Genomic DNA, 20,098 nt, shown 5'->3' on the forward strand with positions numbered 1-20,098 from the left:
GAATATTCTCGAAGTTTTGCTTATGGCGTGAGCGGCATCTCTCGGGATTGTTGCGGGCTTCTATGGCGTGGTTGTCAGCCCCGGGGTCCAGCGCTAGGTAGCCGAACTATTGCTCAGGAACCCTGGGTCAATTCCCAGCTATGCTTTTCCGTTTCCCCGCATATCATCTTGGGATTGGCCATGATTCAGGGATAGCTGTACATGATCGACATACTATAGCCTTGCTTGCCATGGCCCATCAGTAGTGCTGGGTGCTGGTTGCTCGCCGGGTACGCATCGGACATTAGGACATCTTGATATCGGACTTTTTGCAGAGCGTCGGAGAAGCAAGGGCGCCTCCGGTATCTCGCTGAGTCGCCCCCTAAGCCTCATCCACGGCTTCCGATGGTATGGCACCCGCTCGGCCGTCCGGTACATACGGTGATGGCGATGTCAACATTCGACACAGTACCAATGTCAAGCTGATGGTGTGGAGCATTATGGTGCGGAAGTCCCTCTCTCGTCGATCACTATTGCTCCCACATTGGATACCATTGCTCGAGGAGCTATTTTCCGTACCTGTGAATCATTGCCACAACAAGCTGCAGCCGGAACGCTCCTGATCTGCACAGAAAATGCAGGAACCAAAGTGGTCAAAGTAAAGGAGATGACGAGAGGCCATTGCTGGTATAAAGGGCAGGCGATATCCCTCCAGAAATGCTTCTTCTCTCAGCCAGAACAGTCGTTCCAGTCATTCCTTACCCAAGACCTCCATTCTATCTGACCAAGTTCATTCTCTTACCTTCCTTTAATCTTTTTAATCCATCACAATGAAGTTCACTGGAATCATTGCCTCTCTCGCCGTCGCCAGCACCGCCACTGCTGCTGCGCTTCCCGGCCTCAACACCGTCAAGATTGACTCTACCGTCCAACACCTTGACGAAGTCCTCACCCACATTGATGGTGCCGTTGTCGGTTCCTCCACCCAGGAGGTTCTCGTCGACACCAAGAACGGTACGCAGTCATCGTAACGCATTCAGGTCGATGTGGTGCTAACCTGCCCAGAACTTGTCGGCATCCGCGGTCTCCTGACTGGCGTCGTTGGCGGTGTTGTCGGCGTTGTCGGTAACACCGGCATTGTGCAGGGTGTCGTCCACCTTGCTGGCAATGTCGTCTCCAGCGTCACTGATGGTATGAAATCCGAATTCATTGTCATCCAGAACCAGATGTACTGACGCCTTTCCAGTCGTTCAGCCCGTTGTCAACGTCGATGGCGTTGTCTCCAACGTTGGCGACCTCTCTAGCAGCCTTGTCAGCCGTATCCAGAACGGTCAGGTCGACGCTGCTGGCCTTGAGAACGTCCTGACTGCTATCGGTGGAACCGGTAAGCCCTCCAAATACTGATTTTATGAGCGGCCACTAATTTCATGTACAGCTGGCCTTGCCAACCTCAACGGCGTCCTCGCTCAGGCTGCGTAAATCCAGCCGAGGGGATGTCACGACGGAGCCATGTCGAAAGTCAAGGCTCCGAAATTCTGTACGAGAGCAACTTATATCTTAATACCCTTTAGTGAATATAATTAATTGAAACTTCTTCAAAACTCTGCCCTTGAGTAGTATAACTGTCGCATTCACCTGCGGATGTAGTTAAAACTGGGGTTCAACCATCTCGGTGCTGAATGATTGGAAAACACTGGTCCAAGCGCTTGCTAAAATCCCGGAGAAAACAGCCGTCTGATGACTAAGCGCCACCCCGCCGAGCTTCATTATCGTCAACTTTCAAGGGAAACAATTTCTGTGCATGTAACAACACCGGTCGCCATCCAATCCATATTCCCAAATCGTCAGTCTTCGCGACCAATCCCTACATCCAACATGTCTGCCACTCAGAATTCAGATGCCGACTTCCCCTGCACGCTGTAAGATTGAACCTCTCCCACCTACCCACAACCCACTAACTCCCTGGACAGCACAATTTCCCTCCCCCTTCCTAGCAACCGACTCGCCTCCTCCGCTATGCGCGCCCTCGAAGTCGATGCCGAGCTCTCCCCGCACGTCCGACGATATTTCGCCGTCAGGAGTCCCAATCCTGAAGACCAGAATACAAACAGTGACGAGGGGAAGACCGTTCTTGAAACCACCTACAAGGCCACCACGAACCGCATGCTGAGAGTTGCCGTCAACGGATTTATGGAAAGTCTGGGTGTTGTTCTTGGGGTTATGGAAGAGCTAGATGTGGATGTGCTGAAGGAGGAAAGCGATGAATAAGATGTTGACGAGGACATAACGGAAGAATAAAGGAGAACAGCAGGAGCGCAAGTCAACGCGGATTCCGAGCCGCTCTGGTTTCGTACGACGAGTCCGCCTTAGCTGGAATGGTCTGTTCAGGGAACTGGTCAACTGCAGCCTCAATCTCTGGCGATAGCGGACAGAGACCCAACAACGTACCGACGCGTGAACTTGCAGCACACTTGACAACACGTTGGTCGTGATTCATGACCCATTTCATGTCAGCATTCAGAGATTGACCGACCTCTTTTTGCGCCGGGTTTCGTTGAGCATCGGCACCTGTCATCAGCAAAGTGAGACTGGGCCCGTATCGTGCCAGCATATAGCTCGCATGCAGTCCTCTAGCCGCACCACGAGGTCGATGCTGAGCGAAGGACACAACCCCAGTCATCGGTCGCTCGTGCGCGTCGTCGAAGTGCTGACTTGAGCCCTTCTATGAGCTCCACTTTAGAGTATTGTATAGCTAGACATTACTTCTGAAGGAATACGGAGTAGCCACTGTTCCCACTTGCGGCTCTATCTGAAACAAAGTATTTGGAATATCGGCATACTCCATCGCAAGAGTCAAGCCGTCTTTGCGCCGTGTCACGGCAGGCCAGCAACTGTGCCTTCGGACTGGCAAAGTATCATGGCCCCGAATTTCCTGCACGTTCGGACTCAAAGTATCTTTGCCCCGAATTTCTGCACGGAACTCGGAGTACCGTATACTCGAAATTTATCGTAAGAGTAGCGTTGTAGTTGCGCTCTCAATGTACGACGCATACGCATACGAAGCTAAAACCACTACTCCGTATAACCACCGACCAATCAAACCGCCCAGGAACGAAAGCTTATGATCTTATCGCAATCGATGAAGTCATAACAAGCCACAGTTACATGAATTTGGAATCGCAACGCCGAACGGTCTCGACTAACCAGCTGACAAAACGCGCATCATTGCGATTATTATTAGCAATTCCCCAGAGCGTTATGCAATTCGGGCCCCGGGCCCGTTGCATCCGGACAGCCGCCCCTCACAAGCCTCACAAGCTTCTGGGCTCCTTCCAGGTTTCTCGTTGCTTCCGCGAACCTCGGAGCCGGGTGCCACCTTCATCCATCATCCATGTCTCTTAGTCTCGCCTCTGCAACTTACCCAACTCATAATTGTGGCTTATCGGCCTTCGGATTACTCAGTCTCAGATCTAGTTCCTGTCCGACCAGACCAGTTAGTTTGAGGAGTCGCATACAAAAGGCGACTACTTTCCCTGTTCGAAGACTTTGTGGTGCCACAATTTCTCCCGCGACGGATCCCTGCATTTTCCCCTCACGAGTTCCCGCTTCTCTTCAGACTCAACAGCGACTTTGTTTGAGACTATCGCATACAAGCTCTCGATTCACATTCAGCACCATGTCTTCTGCGACTACATTCTTCGACTTTGAGCCTGCTGACAGTACGTTCTGTATCCCACTCGACCTATATTACCTGCCCCTCTTTCCCCTCCACCTCCACACGGTAACAAGACGAACTAAGCATTATTTCTCCAACAGAGAAAGGCAGCGCCTACCCCCTAAACCAGTTGAAGGGCAAGGTTATCCTCGTCGTCAACACCGCCTCGAAGTGCGGCTTCACGCCTCAATTCCAGGGCCTCGAGACCCTCTACAAATCCATCAAGTCCAAGCGCCCCGATGATTTCGTCATCCTCGGCTTCCCCTGCAACCAATTTGGCAGCCAGGACCCCGGCTCCGATGACCAGATCCAGGAATTCTGCCAGCTGAACTACGGCGTTACCTTCCCTGTCCTGGGCAAGACTGAGGTCAACGGTGACAATGCGAACCCGCTCTGGACGTGGATGAAGGAGAGCCAGCCCGGTCTGTTGGGATTGAAGAGGATCAAGTGGAACTTCGAGAAGTTCCTGATTTCCGCGGATGGCAAGGTTGTTGGCCGCTGGGCTAGTACGACTAAGCCCGAGGGTTTGGAGGGTAAGATTTTGGAGGAGATTGAGAAGGCTGAGAAGGCGGGACTCTTGGCTTCCAAGTCTGCAGAGGGCGAGACTGCCAAGTTGGCGTGATTTTGAGGGTTTTTTGTTTTATGGATTATGATACCAAGTTTTAACCGTTGACCTGCTCGTTGCAGACTAATGCTGCTTTGCAGATATCTCATTGAGTACTGAGCACTATCTATTTTTGTCCATATCGTTTCATCATAATACCACTACCGCATACACGCTCAACCAATCATGTCGACGCAATTAGGCGTCCTGGCCTTTGGGGATCAGGTTTCGCAGCGAGAGATCGTAAACCACATCCTCCACCTTCTTGACCTGCATCGCTATTAGCCTCTCCATCTAACAATAGCCGAAGATTAGAGCTTACATTGTACTTAATGGTATCACTCCTCTTACGCAGGATATCATTCTTCAGATTCAGGAGCTGGAAACCATTGAACAGCTCCTTGATGAAGCTGCCAATTACCGCGGGACGGCCGTAGTCACCAAGCGTAACCGCGTTAACGGCAAGACGGGCCTGGCATGTCAATTTAGAGAAGAGCTCGAAGAAAACATGGGTTGAGAAAGAACAGTAGGCGAGGAACGTACCAGCTCTTCAATCATGGAGATCATTCCCAGGAGGTACTCTTCAAGCGTGAGGTGGAACTTGTCCTCTTCTATGAGATTCACGGGGACTGTACGCGCATCAGTAACCAGTTCCCATTACCAAGCCACGGTAGGCAGAAAAGCGGGACGGCATACTTTCAAGCAACTTCCCAACCTCCTCCATCGTCAAGAACGAAGCCGACTCGGAGCCCTTGTACTCCTGGAACCCGCCCAGCCACGCGCATAGCTCGATGGACGCAACCTGTCCATACCACATTAGTCAAGCTCGCAAGAACCCTTTCAGCTGCTGCTCGGTGTAAGGGAAGCACAAGCACTGACAAGATCCTGGAGATCGCGCGACCACACCCCGTTGTACTTGTAGAATGAGTGCTTGTCGGCCACGCTCTTCAGGCGCAGGATCTCCTCTTTCTGCGCGAGGATCTCCTTTGTTGAGTCTTCGAGGACGGGTTGCACTGGGTTCATTAGTCAGTGGTTCTTGATGGGGGTATGTTGATACATACACTGCGCTGCGGGCGTGGAGTGCGCGCGCGAGAGGGCAGCTTGGGTGGAGCAGCCTGTCGCGTGTCAATTGTTAGTTTTCCTCTCGACACATACAGCGATCTAGCTGGGCAGAAAAGAAGTGCAAGAGCTGGTGCGTACCCTTTCTGGAGAGACTCTGCACGATATCACGGAGCTCCTGTTTGCAGTGTTAGGTAGTCGATTTGGGCTTTTTGGGATGTGTGGAACGTTACATCTCTAACGGCCGCCTCTTCGTCAATCTTGGTCTGGAGACTCTCGAAGATAGCGCGGTCGATCATCTTGTTGGTGTGCAATGGTTCTATTTGTGGTAGGAGCTTGTTCTGGATGTTGGTTGCTGCGGCGGCGGTGTTGATGTCAATGAAGAAGATCCATCGTGGTTGTGGGGCCCGGGTGCCTGAGGGGGGTCGAACTCGAACTAAAGCAACAGGCCGGGTCGCAATAACGACAGGCCGCGGGGCCCTTAATCCATATTGGGCTAGCGTATTACTTGATTTGGCCACCACCCGCAATAACAACAGGCCTTGCCACCGCCTGGTAAATCGCGCCCGATTCGTGTTAAGGGAGCAAGTTAACTTAGACATTTTTAAGAAGTATATTTACATATAAATTTTATAGTAAAGCTACCTTACCACAATTACCCAAATAATAGCTAAACTTAGAGCGTTAGTTAACTGTATAATCAAGCAAGCGACAAGAGGTAGGGGATTGCGAGGGGGGAGACAAGGCAGAGGAGGCAAAAAAAGAGCAAGGCCTGTTGTTATTACCATCTAGGAAAAAATTATGTAATCATCTAAGATCGTCCAAAAGCGGTTAGAGGCCTGTCGTTTTGGCGACCCCGCCTGTCGTTATAGGTCGACCCGCCTGAGCGCTGAGGCGGATACGGTACGCTTCCGTTTGTTGGCAGTATAGATGAAGTCTACGACAAGCGCTCGGAAAACTAACTGGATGTCGGTCGAACATTATCGTGGTGGAGATATGCATTGTGTATTTGCAGTTATATGTCTAAGTCTACACTCTTTGTGCATCTGAATAAATGTTTGTCATGGACAATGCTCCTTGATCATGTCCGTAGGTATCATAATTCATTAAAACGCTATGATAAGGTCATTCATATCAAGAGTCCCGTCTCCCCGTATCAAGCAAAAAGAGCTCGCTGGGGCAGTCCACATAAGGCCGCCAGGAACCATGCCCACACGAGGCCTCTCAGTACCGGTATCTCGTGGAGTAATCTACCAACCATTAGCCATCGCCACCATCCACTGCAAGTAAATGGAGGAAGTAACTCACCCTTGGGACTAACAACAAGACCGCGTCCTTTCCTGGCGCCCTTGTAGATCGTTTCGATGATATCGATTAACTCTTGCTTATCCTCAAGGACCCAGTTCAACTTGTTGTTGTTACCAGTTCCGAAATCACACATGATGTGTTTGTTCCGGAAGAAGAACATGATGGTCATTGGATCGAACAGTTCATACATGGTGTTGAACTCGGGCACCTCGTCGATATCGCAGAGGTAGATTACGGCAAAGTCTGTGGTTGTTAGCTAGGTTACATAAGAACGGGGAAGTGAGTCACTGCTCTAGAAGCCGAAGCCATAGAGTCTGCTTGAACTCGATGAAGATGATAGACTAGACTTACTCTTTACTCGCTCGGCGAGCTTGAAGAGGACTTCGTCTTGGCGCATACCTGGTGGAAGTTAGCACTGAAATGAAGACGACCACGGAGCTGCGCAAAAGGTATGATAATCAACTTACAGTCAACATCATGATCCCGACCGAATCGGATAACCTGCACTCAAGCGTTTTAGTTAGTACTAACTCTCGAAGATATATTTAGAGTACGCACCACTAGTCGGTCTTCTTCCGAGAGAATAGCTTGATCCACGTGCCATGCAGTGCGCAAATGGGGCAGAACGACGGATCCCATGATAATGGTATGAGCGGTATGATATGAAATGCGAAAACGGCTGTCTATGAAATTGTTCGAAGAATCGTTGTTGTCAAGGCAGAGTTATGGCAAGGATCACGTGGAATAATTTCTGGATGCTTCTGGGCGGTCAGACTGTTGTGCAAGTTTTTGGTTTATATAATAGAATAATACTGCTCTCTTTACAAGCAAGGCCGGCTGGCCCAATTGGCAAGGCGTCTGACTACGAATCAGGAGATTGCAGGTTCGAGCCCTGCGTCGGTCATTCTTTTTGTCTTTACTTTTTTTTCCAGCCAGAGCCAAGACCAAGACTGGGGCGAGGGGCCTTATCGGTGGAGCCGGTGGGGTCGAGCTCCTCCTCATCTTCTGCTTCTCCATTACTCCTCTGAGCTCTTTGACATACGTAGCTCATAACATTCAATGCTCCAAACGCATGTTCCAGCTCCGTGCGTCCCTTGCGATGTGAGAATCTCCCATTGATAGCACGCAGTGATGGCCTCAGCCGCTCCTATCGAATTACTACCGAACGAGCTGCTTGATGAAATCATCTACCTCCTCGCCTCGCCTCCCGCCTCAACAAACAGCTTGCATCTACCCCCAAATACTCAAATTGCGAGGTCATGGAGGCGCGATCTGAAGAGCCTCTCCCTTACTTGCTCTCGCTTCTCTGCTCTTGTCCGACCTCTACTCTTCGCCCACGGCTGCTTCAACCTGAAAGATACAGATGAATACCTCGCGTTCCTGTCCAAGTGGGATTTAACCCGCTATGTCACGTCGCTGGTGGTAGCAGAAAGTGGTGGCTACTATAAACTCGGTTATTCCGGGTGGTGGCGAACCCTGCTTTCTTCCCTCGTGCCGCGACGTCTAACGGTTGTTGCGTCGCCCTTGGCTATTGGCAACTTGTTCGGGATGATACCACCGCAGGAGCATAGCTGGGCGTTCCAAATACCTCATCAGGTCGTTCAACTAGAGCTCGATGAGAACTATCAAGCTCCCGTCTTAACAGATAAGCACGCCAGTATCTTAGAACATATACCTTGGACGTCCATGGTCTTCAACGAGGCATCCTCGCTGAAGGCATACAACCACTACGAATACTTCCTCTACCAAGTCCCTTCTATCTTCCACCGCTGGAACGCCTGGGCCCTGAAACATACCTTATCCGGAGGACGCCAAAATCATTCGTCCTCCCCGCTCCAAAACCTAACATCATTCACTTATATCGCTGTCTTCCCCTTCTACAACCATGTCCAGCGGGTCCTGGATGCTGTGGTAAGCATGAAGAATCTTCAGACGCTGAAAATCCAGTTGGGTCCTTGTCGGCTCGACCGGGCAACTGAGGTTGAGCAGCGAGGCTCCCTGGACCCGGGTGATCCTTGGATGGAACTTGCTACGGGGTACTCGCTCATTGCGCATGCTGTCCAGAACATGGGGAGGAAGGGCCGTCTCGAGAAATTCATAGCGTGCGATTATCAGATGAAGCCGGTGAGGGCTGAGATCGAAGTTATTCTTGGAGAAATTCTACGTGATGGGCCATGGATGCATGACGGCCGTGGAACTTGGACGAAGAAGGCGGTTGATGAAAATGGCGAGTGTACAACGGTCGTCGATGGCGTATAGGCACTCTCGCTGTGTAAATCTTCAGAATGTCATAGCGAAGAGCGACGCTAAAAGCTAATTGCTATCTAATTACTAATTGTTGATGAATTTATTTTCCGTTTTTATCTTCCCTTTTCGAGGATATAAATTTCAACCAATCTGTCTATCATCAGGCCCGTGGCCAAATTTGAAAGCCAACCCCTAAGTTAAATCTACAGGAGAATAGTTATTCATCTTGAAATACTATATGTATGCCAAATTCTCACCGTTTCTGTACCTATCACTCACTGCTTTAGCTATGTTTATCGTGATATCCTTCGGGATATGCTGCCTTATTTTTAAGGCGGTAACGAGTAAACTAAGGCCTCAATCAACATCATCAACATCAGTGCTTCATCATTCATCGAACAACAATCTGCTTCTATCAATACGTAAGTCAAAATCTGTGGACAATAGGAATAAGCTATTCTCTTACCAAGAACTCCAAGGATACGAACATACCATCCCAATTTACTTGACGGCTAAGAAGCATAAGATCGCACCATCCCGCTTCCTGCAGGGCAATCGCGCTCTGATGCCAGCGCGATGCCATACAACGTCGAGCCAGCAATACCCATCCTGGCAAGCTCCCTACTACACGACGATCCGAGCCTATTCTCAGACCAGAAGGAAACAGACTCGAATCCAGACCCGTCCACTAGATGGAACCTGAAACTCGACATCGACAAGGGCCTGCACCCTCCACCAAGTGAAGATGGCATCTTCCGCCCCGGGACAGTTATCGGTTTTTCAAGATTGAGATGCAGATCGCCTGGAGGCAATGAAGATGAATTTGTTGGCGAGGTATGCATCTGCTATGCCATTATCTACAAACAACGTACTAACAAGCATACAGCTGCCACGCCATCTCCTCACAACCTGGCTTCGCCGGAGACCACCACAATCACGACCATCAAACCAAAGTCCCGACACGCAGACACAAATCAGGACAAGGGCATACATAATCCACCCACCCAGCACTACAATCTTCTCCCCCGCAAAACTCCTCTCATCCCTCCTCTCAACTCCCCCGTCATCCCCTCAACCACCCATCTCCCGCAACGAAGCAATATCCCTCCTCGACACCGTGCAGCTCTTCCCAGTTTTCGACTTCCCCACTGCCGTCAACGCAATCAGCGAAGTCGAAACGAGATTGCACGCCATCTTCCAGGTATCCCAGACCCAGACCCAGACCCAGAACCAAACACTAGCGGGCGAGCCGGAGACGAAGACGGTGCTCGTGATAGCAGGCCTCGACACCCTCACCGAAGCAGTCATCCGCTCGTCCAACGCGGTGCGCGGGACGGCGGTGCTAACGAGTCTGCTGCGGACAATCACGCAGATGAGCCGCGTGCACCGCGGCTACCTCTCCGTGCTGCTTGTGAATACGGCGGGGGTGGGACCGAGTCCGAGCTTATATCAAGCTCAGGCTCAAACGCAGAATTCCAACCAGAGGGGAGATGATACGCGTGACGGAAGCGGGGGCGGGGGCGGGATCCAGTCAGTGTTTTACACGGATGGGCTGCTCTTCCCTAGTCTGTTGATGAAGACGCTGGATCAGGGGATTGATACGCATCTTTTGGTGTCGATCACGGCGAGTATGGTGTCGCAGCAGACTAGTGGGGCGGCGAGTGTGGTGGAGGTGGTTAAGGATCGCGTGGGATGTGGGCTTGGGAGGTGGTGTGTTTGGGATGGGAAGGGCTAGTGCACCCACTGATCGGGCCATGTAGTCTTTGCTTGTAGTCTATATAACCTCATTGCATGCACAGACCTCATCAGGTACATTATATTACAAAGTATAGGTATCCCCAGCTTTTGTCTTCCTAGTGGACCATAGCCACCAACCCGCCGGTATACGCCATTGATGCAACGCCAATGAAACAAACTCCGGATACAATGCAATGCCCCCTTCCCGGTTAAGAGGGGGTATCAGCTCCAACGTCCCAGATCGAAGGGTCGGGGAGAAGTATAGACAAAAAAACCGAAGCCGAAATTGATACCAACAGCCTACGCGCCGTTCTCCAGCTGACTCTGAGCATTCCCATGCTCAGCCCAAATCCTCAGTACGGCGCGCTCGACGACACTCTGCGCCTCCTTCTCACACTCAACTAGATCAGTCTCGAGCGTACGCTCCTCGAATCCAACATCTAGCTGCTGCACCTTGAGCCACTGCTTATGCCGCTCACAGCGCTTCTTCATGCAGACGCCGCGGGTGATACTCTCAAGACTATCTTCATCTTCATTGTCCATAGCCGTGTCGTCGTCGGCATCGACGTTGGTACTGGGGTAGCTCGACGCCAGAGCTTCAGGCGTCCCTTCCTCGAGCGCCTTCTTGCCTGGCTCTGACAGCCGCCACTCGTCGAATTCCTCATCGGACCAGGCGAGTCGTGTATCGAAACCGCAGATATCCTTCCAGCCGCCCTTGGGGTCTCTCTTTTTCAGGATTTCGAGAATGTGCTTCGAGCGGTGGCGTACGAGAGTGAGGAATGTGTTTCGTGCGGCGAGCATGTCTCGGCGGTGGAAGAGGTCGTCTCGCCTCTTGCGGAGTTTATCAAGCTTCTCCGCTTCGTCGGGAGAGTAGTTTAGGTTGTCGGGGCTGAAGTCCAGGCCGAGTTTCTTCTTGGTGGGCGGGACTTCTGGTTCTGTCTCTGTCGGTTCTGGAGCGGGCTGTTCTTCGGGAGGTGCGACGATGTGAGCTCCAAGTTTGCGGAACTCTTCTGCTGAGCCCACGCCCATTATGACTGCAGTGAGATCTCCAAGGGTGAGGACGCCGCCTTTGCTTCCCAGATCTTCGTTGCTGTTGTCCTGTTCATCCTCGATTTGCGAATCGTACTCGCTGTCATCGTCTCGCGGTGTTTGCGTGCCGCTAAGGGCTGCCCTAAGGAAGGAATTTGGCCTCTGACCATTTGGCTGAGTGATCAGGTTGAGGTGTCGAGTCTTCTGACGCATGAACTCTAGCCCGTGCTCATCAGAACAGTACTTGCTAGGTTTTGAATTTATGTGGCGAGCGGGTTTTCGGCACTCTTTTAGTCGGCACATGGGCTTCCACAATGTCGATCCTTTCCCATTTTCCTTGCAGTTCGGGCCTGTCCATGATCAGTATGTAGTTGAAGCCGAGTAACTTGAGACTTACAGATATATCTCAAGATGAGCTCCACGTCTCGCGGGTCGACGTTGACGCACTTCCCATGAAACCAATCCTCGCAGCCGCCGTCGCAAGCAATCATCCAAGTGTGGTTATCAGGCTTCCGACAGATGCAGAAAAGCGTGTCTGGATCTGACACATCTTCATCCTCCCCTTCCTCGTGCTCTTCACCTTCTTCCCCAACTTCTTCTTCCTCTACCTCAACTTTCGACTTCCTGCCACCTTTCCTCTTGGGTTCAGGCGCCGGCGAATTTGCGAGGGATGCCGAGCTTTGCTTCTTCGCAGGAGCCTTGCTTGTGCGGCCTGACGAGGGAGTTTGAGAGCGGCGGCTACACACGCTCTCATTGTCCTCAATATCGAGCTTACTTTTCTTGATTGAAGTCTTTCTCCCAATGCCTTTCTTCGTCCCCGGCCCTGCCCGCTTGGCTGCTCCTTTGGTGGAATTTGATGGGGATGACCGGTCTGACGATGAGGCTCTTGAGTTGCGATTTTTTAGGCTTGCCAAGTTCTTGGGCGTCGGGTGCTCTTCCTGCGTGTCTATGCCGTGTTTGACATCCCCGTTATTCAGGGGTACTTTGTTCAGGTTCGTGCTAGATGGTTCCACCTTGACTGGGCGTGTTGGCTCAAGCGGTTCGGGTGCGGTCCCTGGAAGGCCTTCGTAGAGGTTGGTCCACGTCTGGACGTTCTGATTTTGCATGGGCCCTGATTCAGACTCTGATACCAGTCGCGGAACCCTAATCCGTCGATGTACCTTGTCTGCCCTCCCAAACCCAAAATACCCACTGTACCGCCAACCCATGAGTCCCACAATGCGATGGTTGTTCACGACGATATTGGACATGAGGATATTGTTATGAACAAGCAGGTAACTGCCAGGTTTCTCGTCTCCGAAAAGCAAGTCACGCTCCATCTGTGCACCCTCCAAAGGTAAATGTGAGTTGAGCTCAGGGCAGACGTAGGATGGTTGTTCCTGGCCTGAGTCCGCGTTACCGAGTTCATGCGATACGATGCGACATTGTTGTTTCATCACCTCCACCTGTTCCGGGTTGAGATACCTCCAGGCAACGTCCAAAGAAACGCCAGGTATCCGAGCCTCTACCGTGACATTCTTCCCATCTATTATTCCGCAGTAGTATATCGTCGGCACTGCAACCCCTAAGTTCCGAAAGGCATGCTCCGCCTTCCTGGACGCATTGAGCTCGTTCGCATTCAAGCACAAGAACTTGTCCGCGGCCTCGCCAACTGCATCCTCCTGATCGACTCGGATGATAATGCTGCCAGCAGCATACGCTTGTCGTTCCCCTTGCAGGTGTAATGAGTTTTCCGGGATGCACAGAGCCCTCACGGTGTCTTCCCAGTACTCTGTCGCACTGGGGTCGGATTGGCACCAGTCGTTATAACGGGGTTGGAAGTCATCAACCCGAGGGAGATAGCGGCCATAGTTCGGACTTCGTTGATGGAAAGGATCATCTGCTGGTATACGCGCCGGATCGGTCTCATACGGATTGACCCCAGCCATTTCGAGCTGCTGGCCGGCACCTTACAGCGAGCTCGCGATTAGATTCGGGCACCACTTTCCTGCGCGACTGACAGCTATATAAAGCGATGCAACCAGAAGTCAGTGCCCTATCAAAAATCAAGGGCGATTCGTAATGCTCTGGATTTGTCCGTATTTCGATGGTCACATGCGCGAGGGCGACGGCGCAGAAATGAATATTAGGACAGCGACATTGACCAAATATATAAACCCAGTTTAATCAAACAGCTCTCCGAGCAGATTAAAGATAGGGAGCTTTGTTTTCTCAACTAACCACAAAGACAGACAGTCGTTTGTTGCGGAATGCCGTTTCGAGTGAATCTCGGCTGAGTGACCGGCGCGGTTGATAGAGCTCTAGTACAAGAGTGGAGATGGTGTTTCGGGAGCGGGGGAAAGGTGTAAGATACTCAGAAAATCCAGATTCCAAGACTGCAAGCAGTATCAAGGTCAAATAAAGGACGTATGGACATGCGCGTGGATAGGAAAATTCGCGGTCGGCGAGATAAGATCGACGCCTTGTTCTTCAGGCACTTATCGTGAGGGCGGTGTAAGTGCCGTATGGTGTAGCTGGGCGTTCGTTTTTCCTAAACGCTAGGATAAGATATAGGGGAAAGCTCAGCAAGCCCGAGCGAGGAGATTCCACTGTAGTCAGTTTATAAATGATAACACGCATTAAGGATTACTGCTGAACATCCAGCACATTGTTCAATACGACCACAATAGACTGGCACTATCCGACCGCCTCTATCTTATCAGCTTATCGCACTCAGCTCTTATCACAAGCTCACGTGCCCCTTATCAAACCACCAAGCCAAGCAAACGGAAACGCCGGCCTTTCAACGCCAATCACATGCCAGAGCAACCTCATCCATAGGAAAAGCAATTATTCTTAGCCCGCATGCCATCGCCAGTGCCATGCCCCTCAACATCTCCCTCTCCTCCCTCTTCTACCTAATCCCCCTCTACCTGCTCGTGATCAACCCCCTCCTGCGCCAAATCCTCCCGAGCGATCCGCAGCATGGCTCGTACCGATTCGACGATGACGAAGACGACGTCGCGGACGGAGATACACTGCTCAACCTCAACCCGGACGTCCTGAGTCTCGACGACGGAACACCCGTAACATGCCCGGACGATGACTACCGCGTGCACATCCTCTCGCATGCGCCGCTGGTCATATACATCGAGAATTTTCTTTCGGGCGAAGAGGCGGATGCGTTGGTTGATGCTAGGTATGCGGGAAAGCGCCACATTCCCCTTCCTTCCAATCAGTCCACTAACAGTTAGCTATCTAGTATACCGAACTACATCCCCTCAGCCCTATTCTCCTCGTCCGTGAAGAATGACACAACGCCGAATATCGACACGACAAGACGCCTCTCCGACCAGGCGCTCCTCCCGCGCACGCAGACGGTCCGGTGCATTGAGGCCCGCGCGCGCTCGTTCCAGGGCTGGAAGCCGAATCTGTATATCGAGCGCATGTGGGCGCAGCGGTATAACGTGTCGGGCCACTACACGCACCACTATGACTGGGTTGGGACGGCGAAGGGGCACGGTGGGGACCGCATCAGCACGTTTATGGTGTATCTCAAGGCGGAGTGTAAAGGGGGCGGGACAAACTTCCCGCTGCTGAGGAAGCCGAGGGATAAGAAGTGGTGTGCGTTTATTGAGTGCGGGGACGACGAGGGTCAGACGGAGAAGAGGGAGGGCGTGACGTTCAAGCCGATCAAGGGGAATGCGGTGTTTTGGGAGAATCTGAGACCTGATGGGAGTGGGTGGCCGGAGACGTGGCATGCAGCGTTTCCGGTGGAAGAGGGAGAGAAGGTTGGCTTAAATATTTGGAGTTGGTATCAGCCGCCGAAGTGGAGGAGGCGCTAGTTTTAATTTCTTGAATGGGTTCTTGTATATACACAAAGGATGTGCATTAGATTTTGATAGATTTTGTATTATAAAGGCTAGAGATAGATAGCAATAGAAGTGTTTGGTATTCCCACAACGCCTGATATCATCCATGCATCCGGTCATTATATATTTTCATACTCATCACATTACCACTCGCTCTTCTCAACTACCCAATGTTCATCCACTGAGTCCAATCGTCATTCGCAAAGCCGTTCTTCATGTCTGTGTTGCCGAATATGTCATCCAATGGGACTCCAGGAAGATCGAGGCCGGCGTTGAAGGCGCTATCGTCCGCCATGCCAAAAGGCTGCTCTATGCCGGTAGGCATTTGCTGCATCGTCGCATCAGGGACGTAATTCTGATTCTGGTCTATGCCGTATCCTTGCCAGATGAAATTCTGGTTCGGGATGGAGACAAGATCGGGGCTGTTGACGGCTTCGCCCGGAGTTGACACATGCGAAACAGGTGACTGCATATGCGATCCTGACAATCGACCTGAGAGGGCCGCACCTATGCTGCTCTGGGTCGCATTCTGGAACATTGGTAAGCCGCCAAAGCCGTTCAAAGTGTTCTGGTCCACAGTGGTGGGAATTGAAGACATGAATGGTGCTGTAGTCGCATTGCCGTCAAATTGGAAATGATCGTTTTCGAGCGTCGACATCGGTTGCGTGGGATACGCAAATGGATCATCCGACGGAAACATGATGGGCATAAGATCCGGGAAACCAGTGGTGTTCGGCATTGGCTGTGTGAACTGTGCCGTCGGGGCCTCCCTTATAGGCAAAGTCCGAGGCATCATTTGTGCACTGGAAGGTGGTGTATGTTCTGGTGGAGTTGATACAGCACTAGTCGGAGTTTCAGAAGGCTGAACCCACGATCGGCGATTTGCGCGTGGTTTGGCGGGCGAACGAGGTGGATGGTTATCATCCAAGCTCTTGGGGCTTCTATTACCGTCCTGCTTGGACGGGCGACTGAGAAGTTGGACAGGGAAAGTGCTTGCTCTTTGTAGCGATCCTGGCTGCGGTTCAGGCGCGGGTTGGTTAGAGGGTGCTGGTCGTTTCAGATTAACCTGAGTCTTTGAGCTCTGCCTGTTCTTGAGCAGCTCAGGGAGGTTCTTGAAGAGGCAATTGAGGCTTTGCGAGCAACGGTCAGCTGCAAGACTCTTCTTTGCTAGCCCAGCAAGCGTGTTTTTGCCCTCCATGGCGTCCTTGAGAACGCCGTCTTTTGCCGTCGGCGAGTCGGGATTCTCGAGCACAAAGAAGAGCAGCGATAAAATGGCAAAGTACGTGGTGTACATGGTAAACCAGAAAGAGCCATTAAGAAGTCCCTTTTTATGCATCCCGGTGGTGATATGAACGATGTTTCGTGAAACGCTGACACAGGCGGCGGCGCAGGCGTACGAACGTCGGTCTACCCCTCGAGCTTGCGATCCGCTGGAAACATAATGCAGGAAAGGTCGGTACATGACCATTTGCGCATGGGCATAGCTGATACGTAAAAGTTGCCGTATCCTGCATATGTTAGTTCAGAGCTTTGACCAACCAGTCAAAAGGAGCATACCGTTCAATCTGGGGAGAAACTTCGGTCCCCGGCCGCAGCGCCGCAGGAAGCTCTTCCATCCAATTCTGGAGATCCCGCTCGATCTCCCTAATTTTCGAATGACTGACAACATAGCGCTGATCCGACTCAGACCGGTGTTGCGCGGTCTTGAGAGGGTATATGTATTTAACGATTTTGAGGACGATAACCGATAGTCGCGTGTGTGCATTGGCGCCAACCATCGCATGTATCCGGCCTTCCGGCGTCGGCAGTATTCCATTTTCGGTGATAAACTCTCCGTCGATCGACATCGGGTACTCCTGGTCAATGTCGTCATCGCTCAGCATCTGTGGGAGGCCAAGCAGTGTGCTAACGTAGACATCCATTTTTCGGATCACCCAGAATATGCGACGGCGTAATTCCCGTTCGACTGGGTTGAAATTGGCAGTGACGGAACGATGCAGACCGAGTCGGAGCGAAGAGCGCAAAGCGATTCCGACATATGAATAGCAGGTGCTCAATTTGGCAGAGGACTGTAAGAATATAACCATGAAGCAGATCGCTTGCAAAGACAACAAATCACGGCAATCAGTAATTTCCAGTAATTGCCGACCGGCCTTGAAGTACTGAAATCTAGTCAAGTTAGCGGGAATTTGTATGAGGACCGACATACATACCCTTGACCTATCGCGCTTTCATATCCAGATAAATCCAAGGTTCCAGCCCCATCGTCGGAAAATAAACAGCCAACAGACATAACGATATACAGCAGCGGCAGGAAGGAATTCTCTTCATTGGTGAATTGCTCCGGAGGCGTATCATAAACTCGATCTAACAGCGCATAGAATGATGGCTCGTGCACGAAGCGTATGATTGCACATCCATCCTCTAACGCATTGTGACACAGACGCCGTGCAACGTCGCGAGGCGGCAGATCGTGGGTCGGAGGCAGGGATGGCTCTTGCGGAGAATCGGATGTCGATTTGGGGCTCTCCAAAAAGTGCTGCAGGGCGGGCCGTGTACGCAAGGGGATCTCGCTACCGCCCGGCTGACTGACTCCAAGCTGTTTACGGAGCCGGCGAAGAAAGATGATACCAGACGTATGCCCGTGGTAATCCCAATGGCCCTGGTCGTCCAGATCAAGGGACCCAGACTTGTCGACCATCGATTCCAGCAATGACTCATCAGCTCCAGCTCCATCCGAGCCCTGAGCGTCCGCGGAGCCATTTGTGTCCGGTAGTTGCGTGGGTGGCTGCGCCGGCGGCTGTGGTGGCTGCTGCAGCTTTTCCCGCTTGAACGCCAATAACATCTGCTCTGTTGCATGCACATCGAACTGCGGATCATCGAGATTCAAGTCGGGAAGGACGACACGGAGGAGGGCTTCGGCTTTGTGCAAGCGGCTCTCGAGCGCTTCGACATACTGCGGTGCGGGGTTGCGGCGGCGATTCGAAGGTTGATCGTAAGTGCATTCTGAGTCGAGGAATTAGTCGTGATAGATTAGTAGAGTAGAAGTCGACGCTCACCATAGCTGTAGACAGTGCAATGGGTGCATGGTTGCTTGCCATCGCACTTAATTTTTTTCTTGCGGCACTCGTCACAGGCCCGGGTCACTCGCCGTCTCTTTTGCATATGCGGGGTCTTGACCTGCTTGGCGTCGGGCGCAGCATCTTCTGTGGTGAGCTCCTGGGCAGTGTTAGAAGGAGTGCCAGAGTATTCGCCCTCTTCCTGAACATAGGAAGCCGATTCTGGCGAGGGATCCTCGTCGCCCGCGTTGTCGGGGAGGAAAGACGCGGCCGGAGTTTCCATGGCTAATCGGACCGCCGCATAAAATAAGTCCGAATAAGTATGCCGAATGGTATATATAATATAAGAGCGAGCGAGTGTACGAAATCAAAATGAAGTAATAATAGGGGTGCAGAGTGAAAGCTGCGCAGCGCTATCGCCAATCGCACCTCCCACGAGTGGAAACAGCTTTACCGAGTCATGGAAGGCACAAAGAGCAGCGGAGACGGACAAGGCCGAGAGAGAAATCGCGAATTCTCTCTTATTGTCTTTTCTTTGAGAACCAGATCGACATAAGAATGTGACAATGACAGGTCAAGACAAAGAAGAGCAGGAAAAATGCGACTGACGCAGGGTTGAATGAGTCAAGAAGAGGACTAAGCAGTGGATTTGAGAAAAGGACTCTAGCGATCGGCGACGGAGCAGTTTGGATGCGACTAGAGTCGGGCGTTTTGCAGGTTCTCAACCTGAATGGCAGTGGGGATCGAGGAGCATTTTGGGGCGCGAAGGCTGAAGGGGACAGAAAGAGGAGAGGACTATGCAGCCCTGGAGATGAATAATCCTTTTAGACTGGTCTGACTCTGAAAACTTATCGAACCAAGGAACTGGAACGGGCTCGAATGATTCTGATACTGAGCTTGTCCCACTCGGCGGCCCATGTCTCTGCCGCTCGTATAAAATCCCACCTTTCTCACCACCCTCTCCCTCCACGTTTCGCTGCAAATTCCTGACATCGTTCATCTCTCACGTTGCATCATGGCCGCTAGATAGCCTGTTCTCGGCCTTTGTCGGCCAATCCCAACTGACACTCTGTTCGCACTAAAAGGCTTAGTCCTTTATTGACACTCGGTTGGGGGGCCGCCCACCGGTGTCGGACTCTAGGCCTTGATGAGACCTAGTGCGCTCGGTGATCTGTCCGTTCAACGTCGACAAGGCAAATATATTACCGAACCCAACAGCGCCTCGATGAGCAAACGTTGCTTGTTCCTGGACGCAGCTTTCAGATCATGTGATGATGTCATCTATCAATGCGGCAATCTCATGCGGCGACGCTGCGCTTTCTACGCACGCGATAGGTGAGATTCGCTATCGTTGGCTACTCACTAGATTCCGTCTGCCACACCGGCGCGGAACCCCTTAACCGCTCCCTTAATTAAAAGGGGTTTAGCGCCGTCCAGAAGCAAAAGGCAGTCTAAAAAATTAAGGAAGCGCATTCCTTGTTAAAAAATATAATTTTTTAATAAAATTAAG

General features: G+C 51.7%; 8 protein-coding genes across 8 annotated transcripts; 5 read left to right on the forward strand and 3 right to left on the reverse strand.

Annotated features, from left to right (window-relative positions):
- Positions 1–809: 809 nt before the first annotated feature.
- On the forward strand, positions 810–1,458 carry DSM5745_03152 (uncharacterized protein; the record flags this gene model as incomplete). Its single annotated transcript, XM_026745168.1, has 4 exons — positions 810–993; positions 1,045–1,170; positions 1,226–1,363; positions 1,415–1,458. The coding sequence occupies 4 exons, from the start codon at positions 810–812 to the stop codon at positions 1,456–1,458; spliced, it is 492 nt and encodes a 163-aa protein (XP_026606034.1).
- A 396-nt stretch (positions 1,459–1,854) lies between these two features.
- On the forward strand, positions 1,855–2,247 carry DSM5745_03153 (CTAG/PCC1 family protein; the record flags this gene model as incomplete). Its single annotated transcript, XM_026745169.1, has 2 exons — positions 1,855–1,898; positions 1,950–2,247. 2 exons carry the CDS (start codon positions 1,855–1,857, stop codon positions 2,245–2,247), a joined length of 342 nt encoding a protein of 113 aa, XP_026606035.1.
- Positions 2,248–3,655: 1,408 nt separating this feature from the next.
- DSM5745_03154 (glutathione peroxidase) lies at positions 3,656–4,316 on the forward strand (the record flags this gene model as incomplete). Its single annotated transcript, XM_026745170.1, has 2 exons — positions 3,656–3,698; positions 3,796–4,316. 2 exons carry the CDS (start codon positions 3,656–3,658, stop codon positions 4,314–4,316), a joined length of 564 nt encoding a protein of 187 aa, XP_026606036.1.
- A 180-nt stretch (positions 4,317–4,496) lies between these two features.
- Positions 4,497–7,304, reverse strand: DSM5745_03155 (uncharacterized protein; the record flags this gene model as incomplete). The annotated part of the gene is made up of 13 exons (XM_026745171.1): positions 4,497–4,568; positions 4,621–4,770; positions 4,842–4,927; positions 4,995–5,100; positions 5,178–5,311; positions 5,360–5,413; positions 5,499–5,535; positions 5,591–5,950; positions 6,008–6,027; positions 6,666–6,908; positions 7,017–7,064; positions 7,133–7,166; positions 7,224–7,304. The coding sequence occupies 13 exons, from the start codon at positions 7,302–7,304 to the stop codon at positions 4,497–4,499; spliced, it is 1,425 nt and encodes a 474-aa protein (XP_026606037.1).
- A 492-nt stretch (positions 7,305–7,796) lies between these two features.
- On the forward strand, positions 7,797–8,924 carry DSM5745_03156 (F-box domain protein; the record flags this gene model as incomplete). The annotated part of the gene is made up of 1 exon (XM_026745172.1): positions 7,797–8,924. One exon carries the CDS (start codon positions 7,797–7,799, stop codon positions 8,922–8,924), a length of 1,128 nt encoding a protein of 375 aa, XP_026606038.1.
- A 2,025-nt stretch (positions 8,925–10,949) lies between these two features.
- On the reverse strand, positions 10,950–13,606 carry DSM5745_03157 (putative PHD transcription factor; the record flags this gene model as incomplete). Its single annotated transcript, XM_026745173.1, has 2 exons — positions 10,950–12,028; positions 12,076–13,606. 2 exons carry the CDS (start codon positions 13,604–13,606, stop codon positions 10,950–10,952), a joined length of 2,610 nt encoding a protein of 869 aa, XP_026606039.1.
- A 933-nt stretch (positions 13,607–14,539) lies between these two features.
- Positions 14,540–15,502, forward strand: DSM5745_03158 (oxidoreductase, 2OG-Fe(II) oxygenase family; the record flags this gene model as incomplete). The annotated part of the gene is made up of 2 exons (XM_026745174.1): positions 14,540–14,856; positions 14,920–15,502. 2 exons carry the CDS (start codon positions 14,540–14,542, stop codon positions 15,500–15,502), a joined length of 900 nt encoding a protein of 299 aa, XP_026606040.1.
- Positions 15,503–15,692: 190 nt separating this feature from the next.
- On the reverse strand, positions 15,693–18,871 carry DSM5745_03159 (putative C6 transcription factor (Mut3); the record flags this gene model as incomplete). Its single annotated transcript, XM_026745175.1, has 4 exons — positions 15,693–17,037; positions 17,087–17,698; positions 17,743–18,535; positions 18,589–18,871. The coding sequence occupies 4 exons, from the start codon at positions 18,869–18,871 to the stop codon at positions 15,693–15,695; spliced, it is 3,033 nt and encodes a 1,010-aa protein (XP_026606041.1).
- Positions 18,872–20,098: the final 1,227 nt, after the last annotated feature.

The sequence above is a fragment of the Aspergillus mulundensis genome (genome assembly GCF_003369625.1).
Source record: "Aspergillus mulundensis strain DSM 5745 chromosome Unknown scaffold_2, whole genome shotgun sequence".
Classification (NCBI taxonomy): Eukaryota; Fungi; Ascomycota; class Eurotiomycetes; order Eurotiales; family Aspergillaceae; genus Aspergillus; species Aspergillus mulundensis.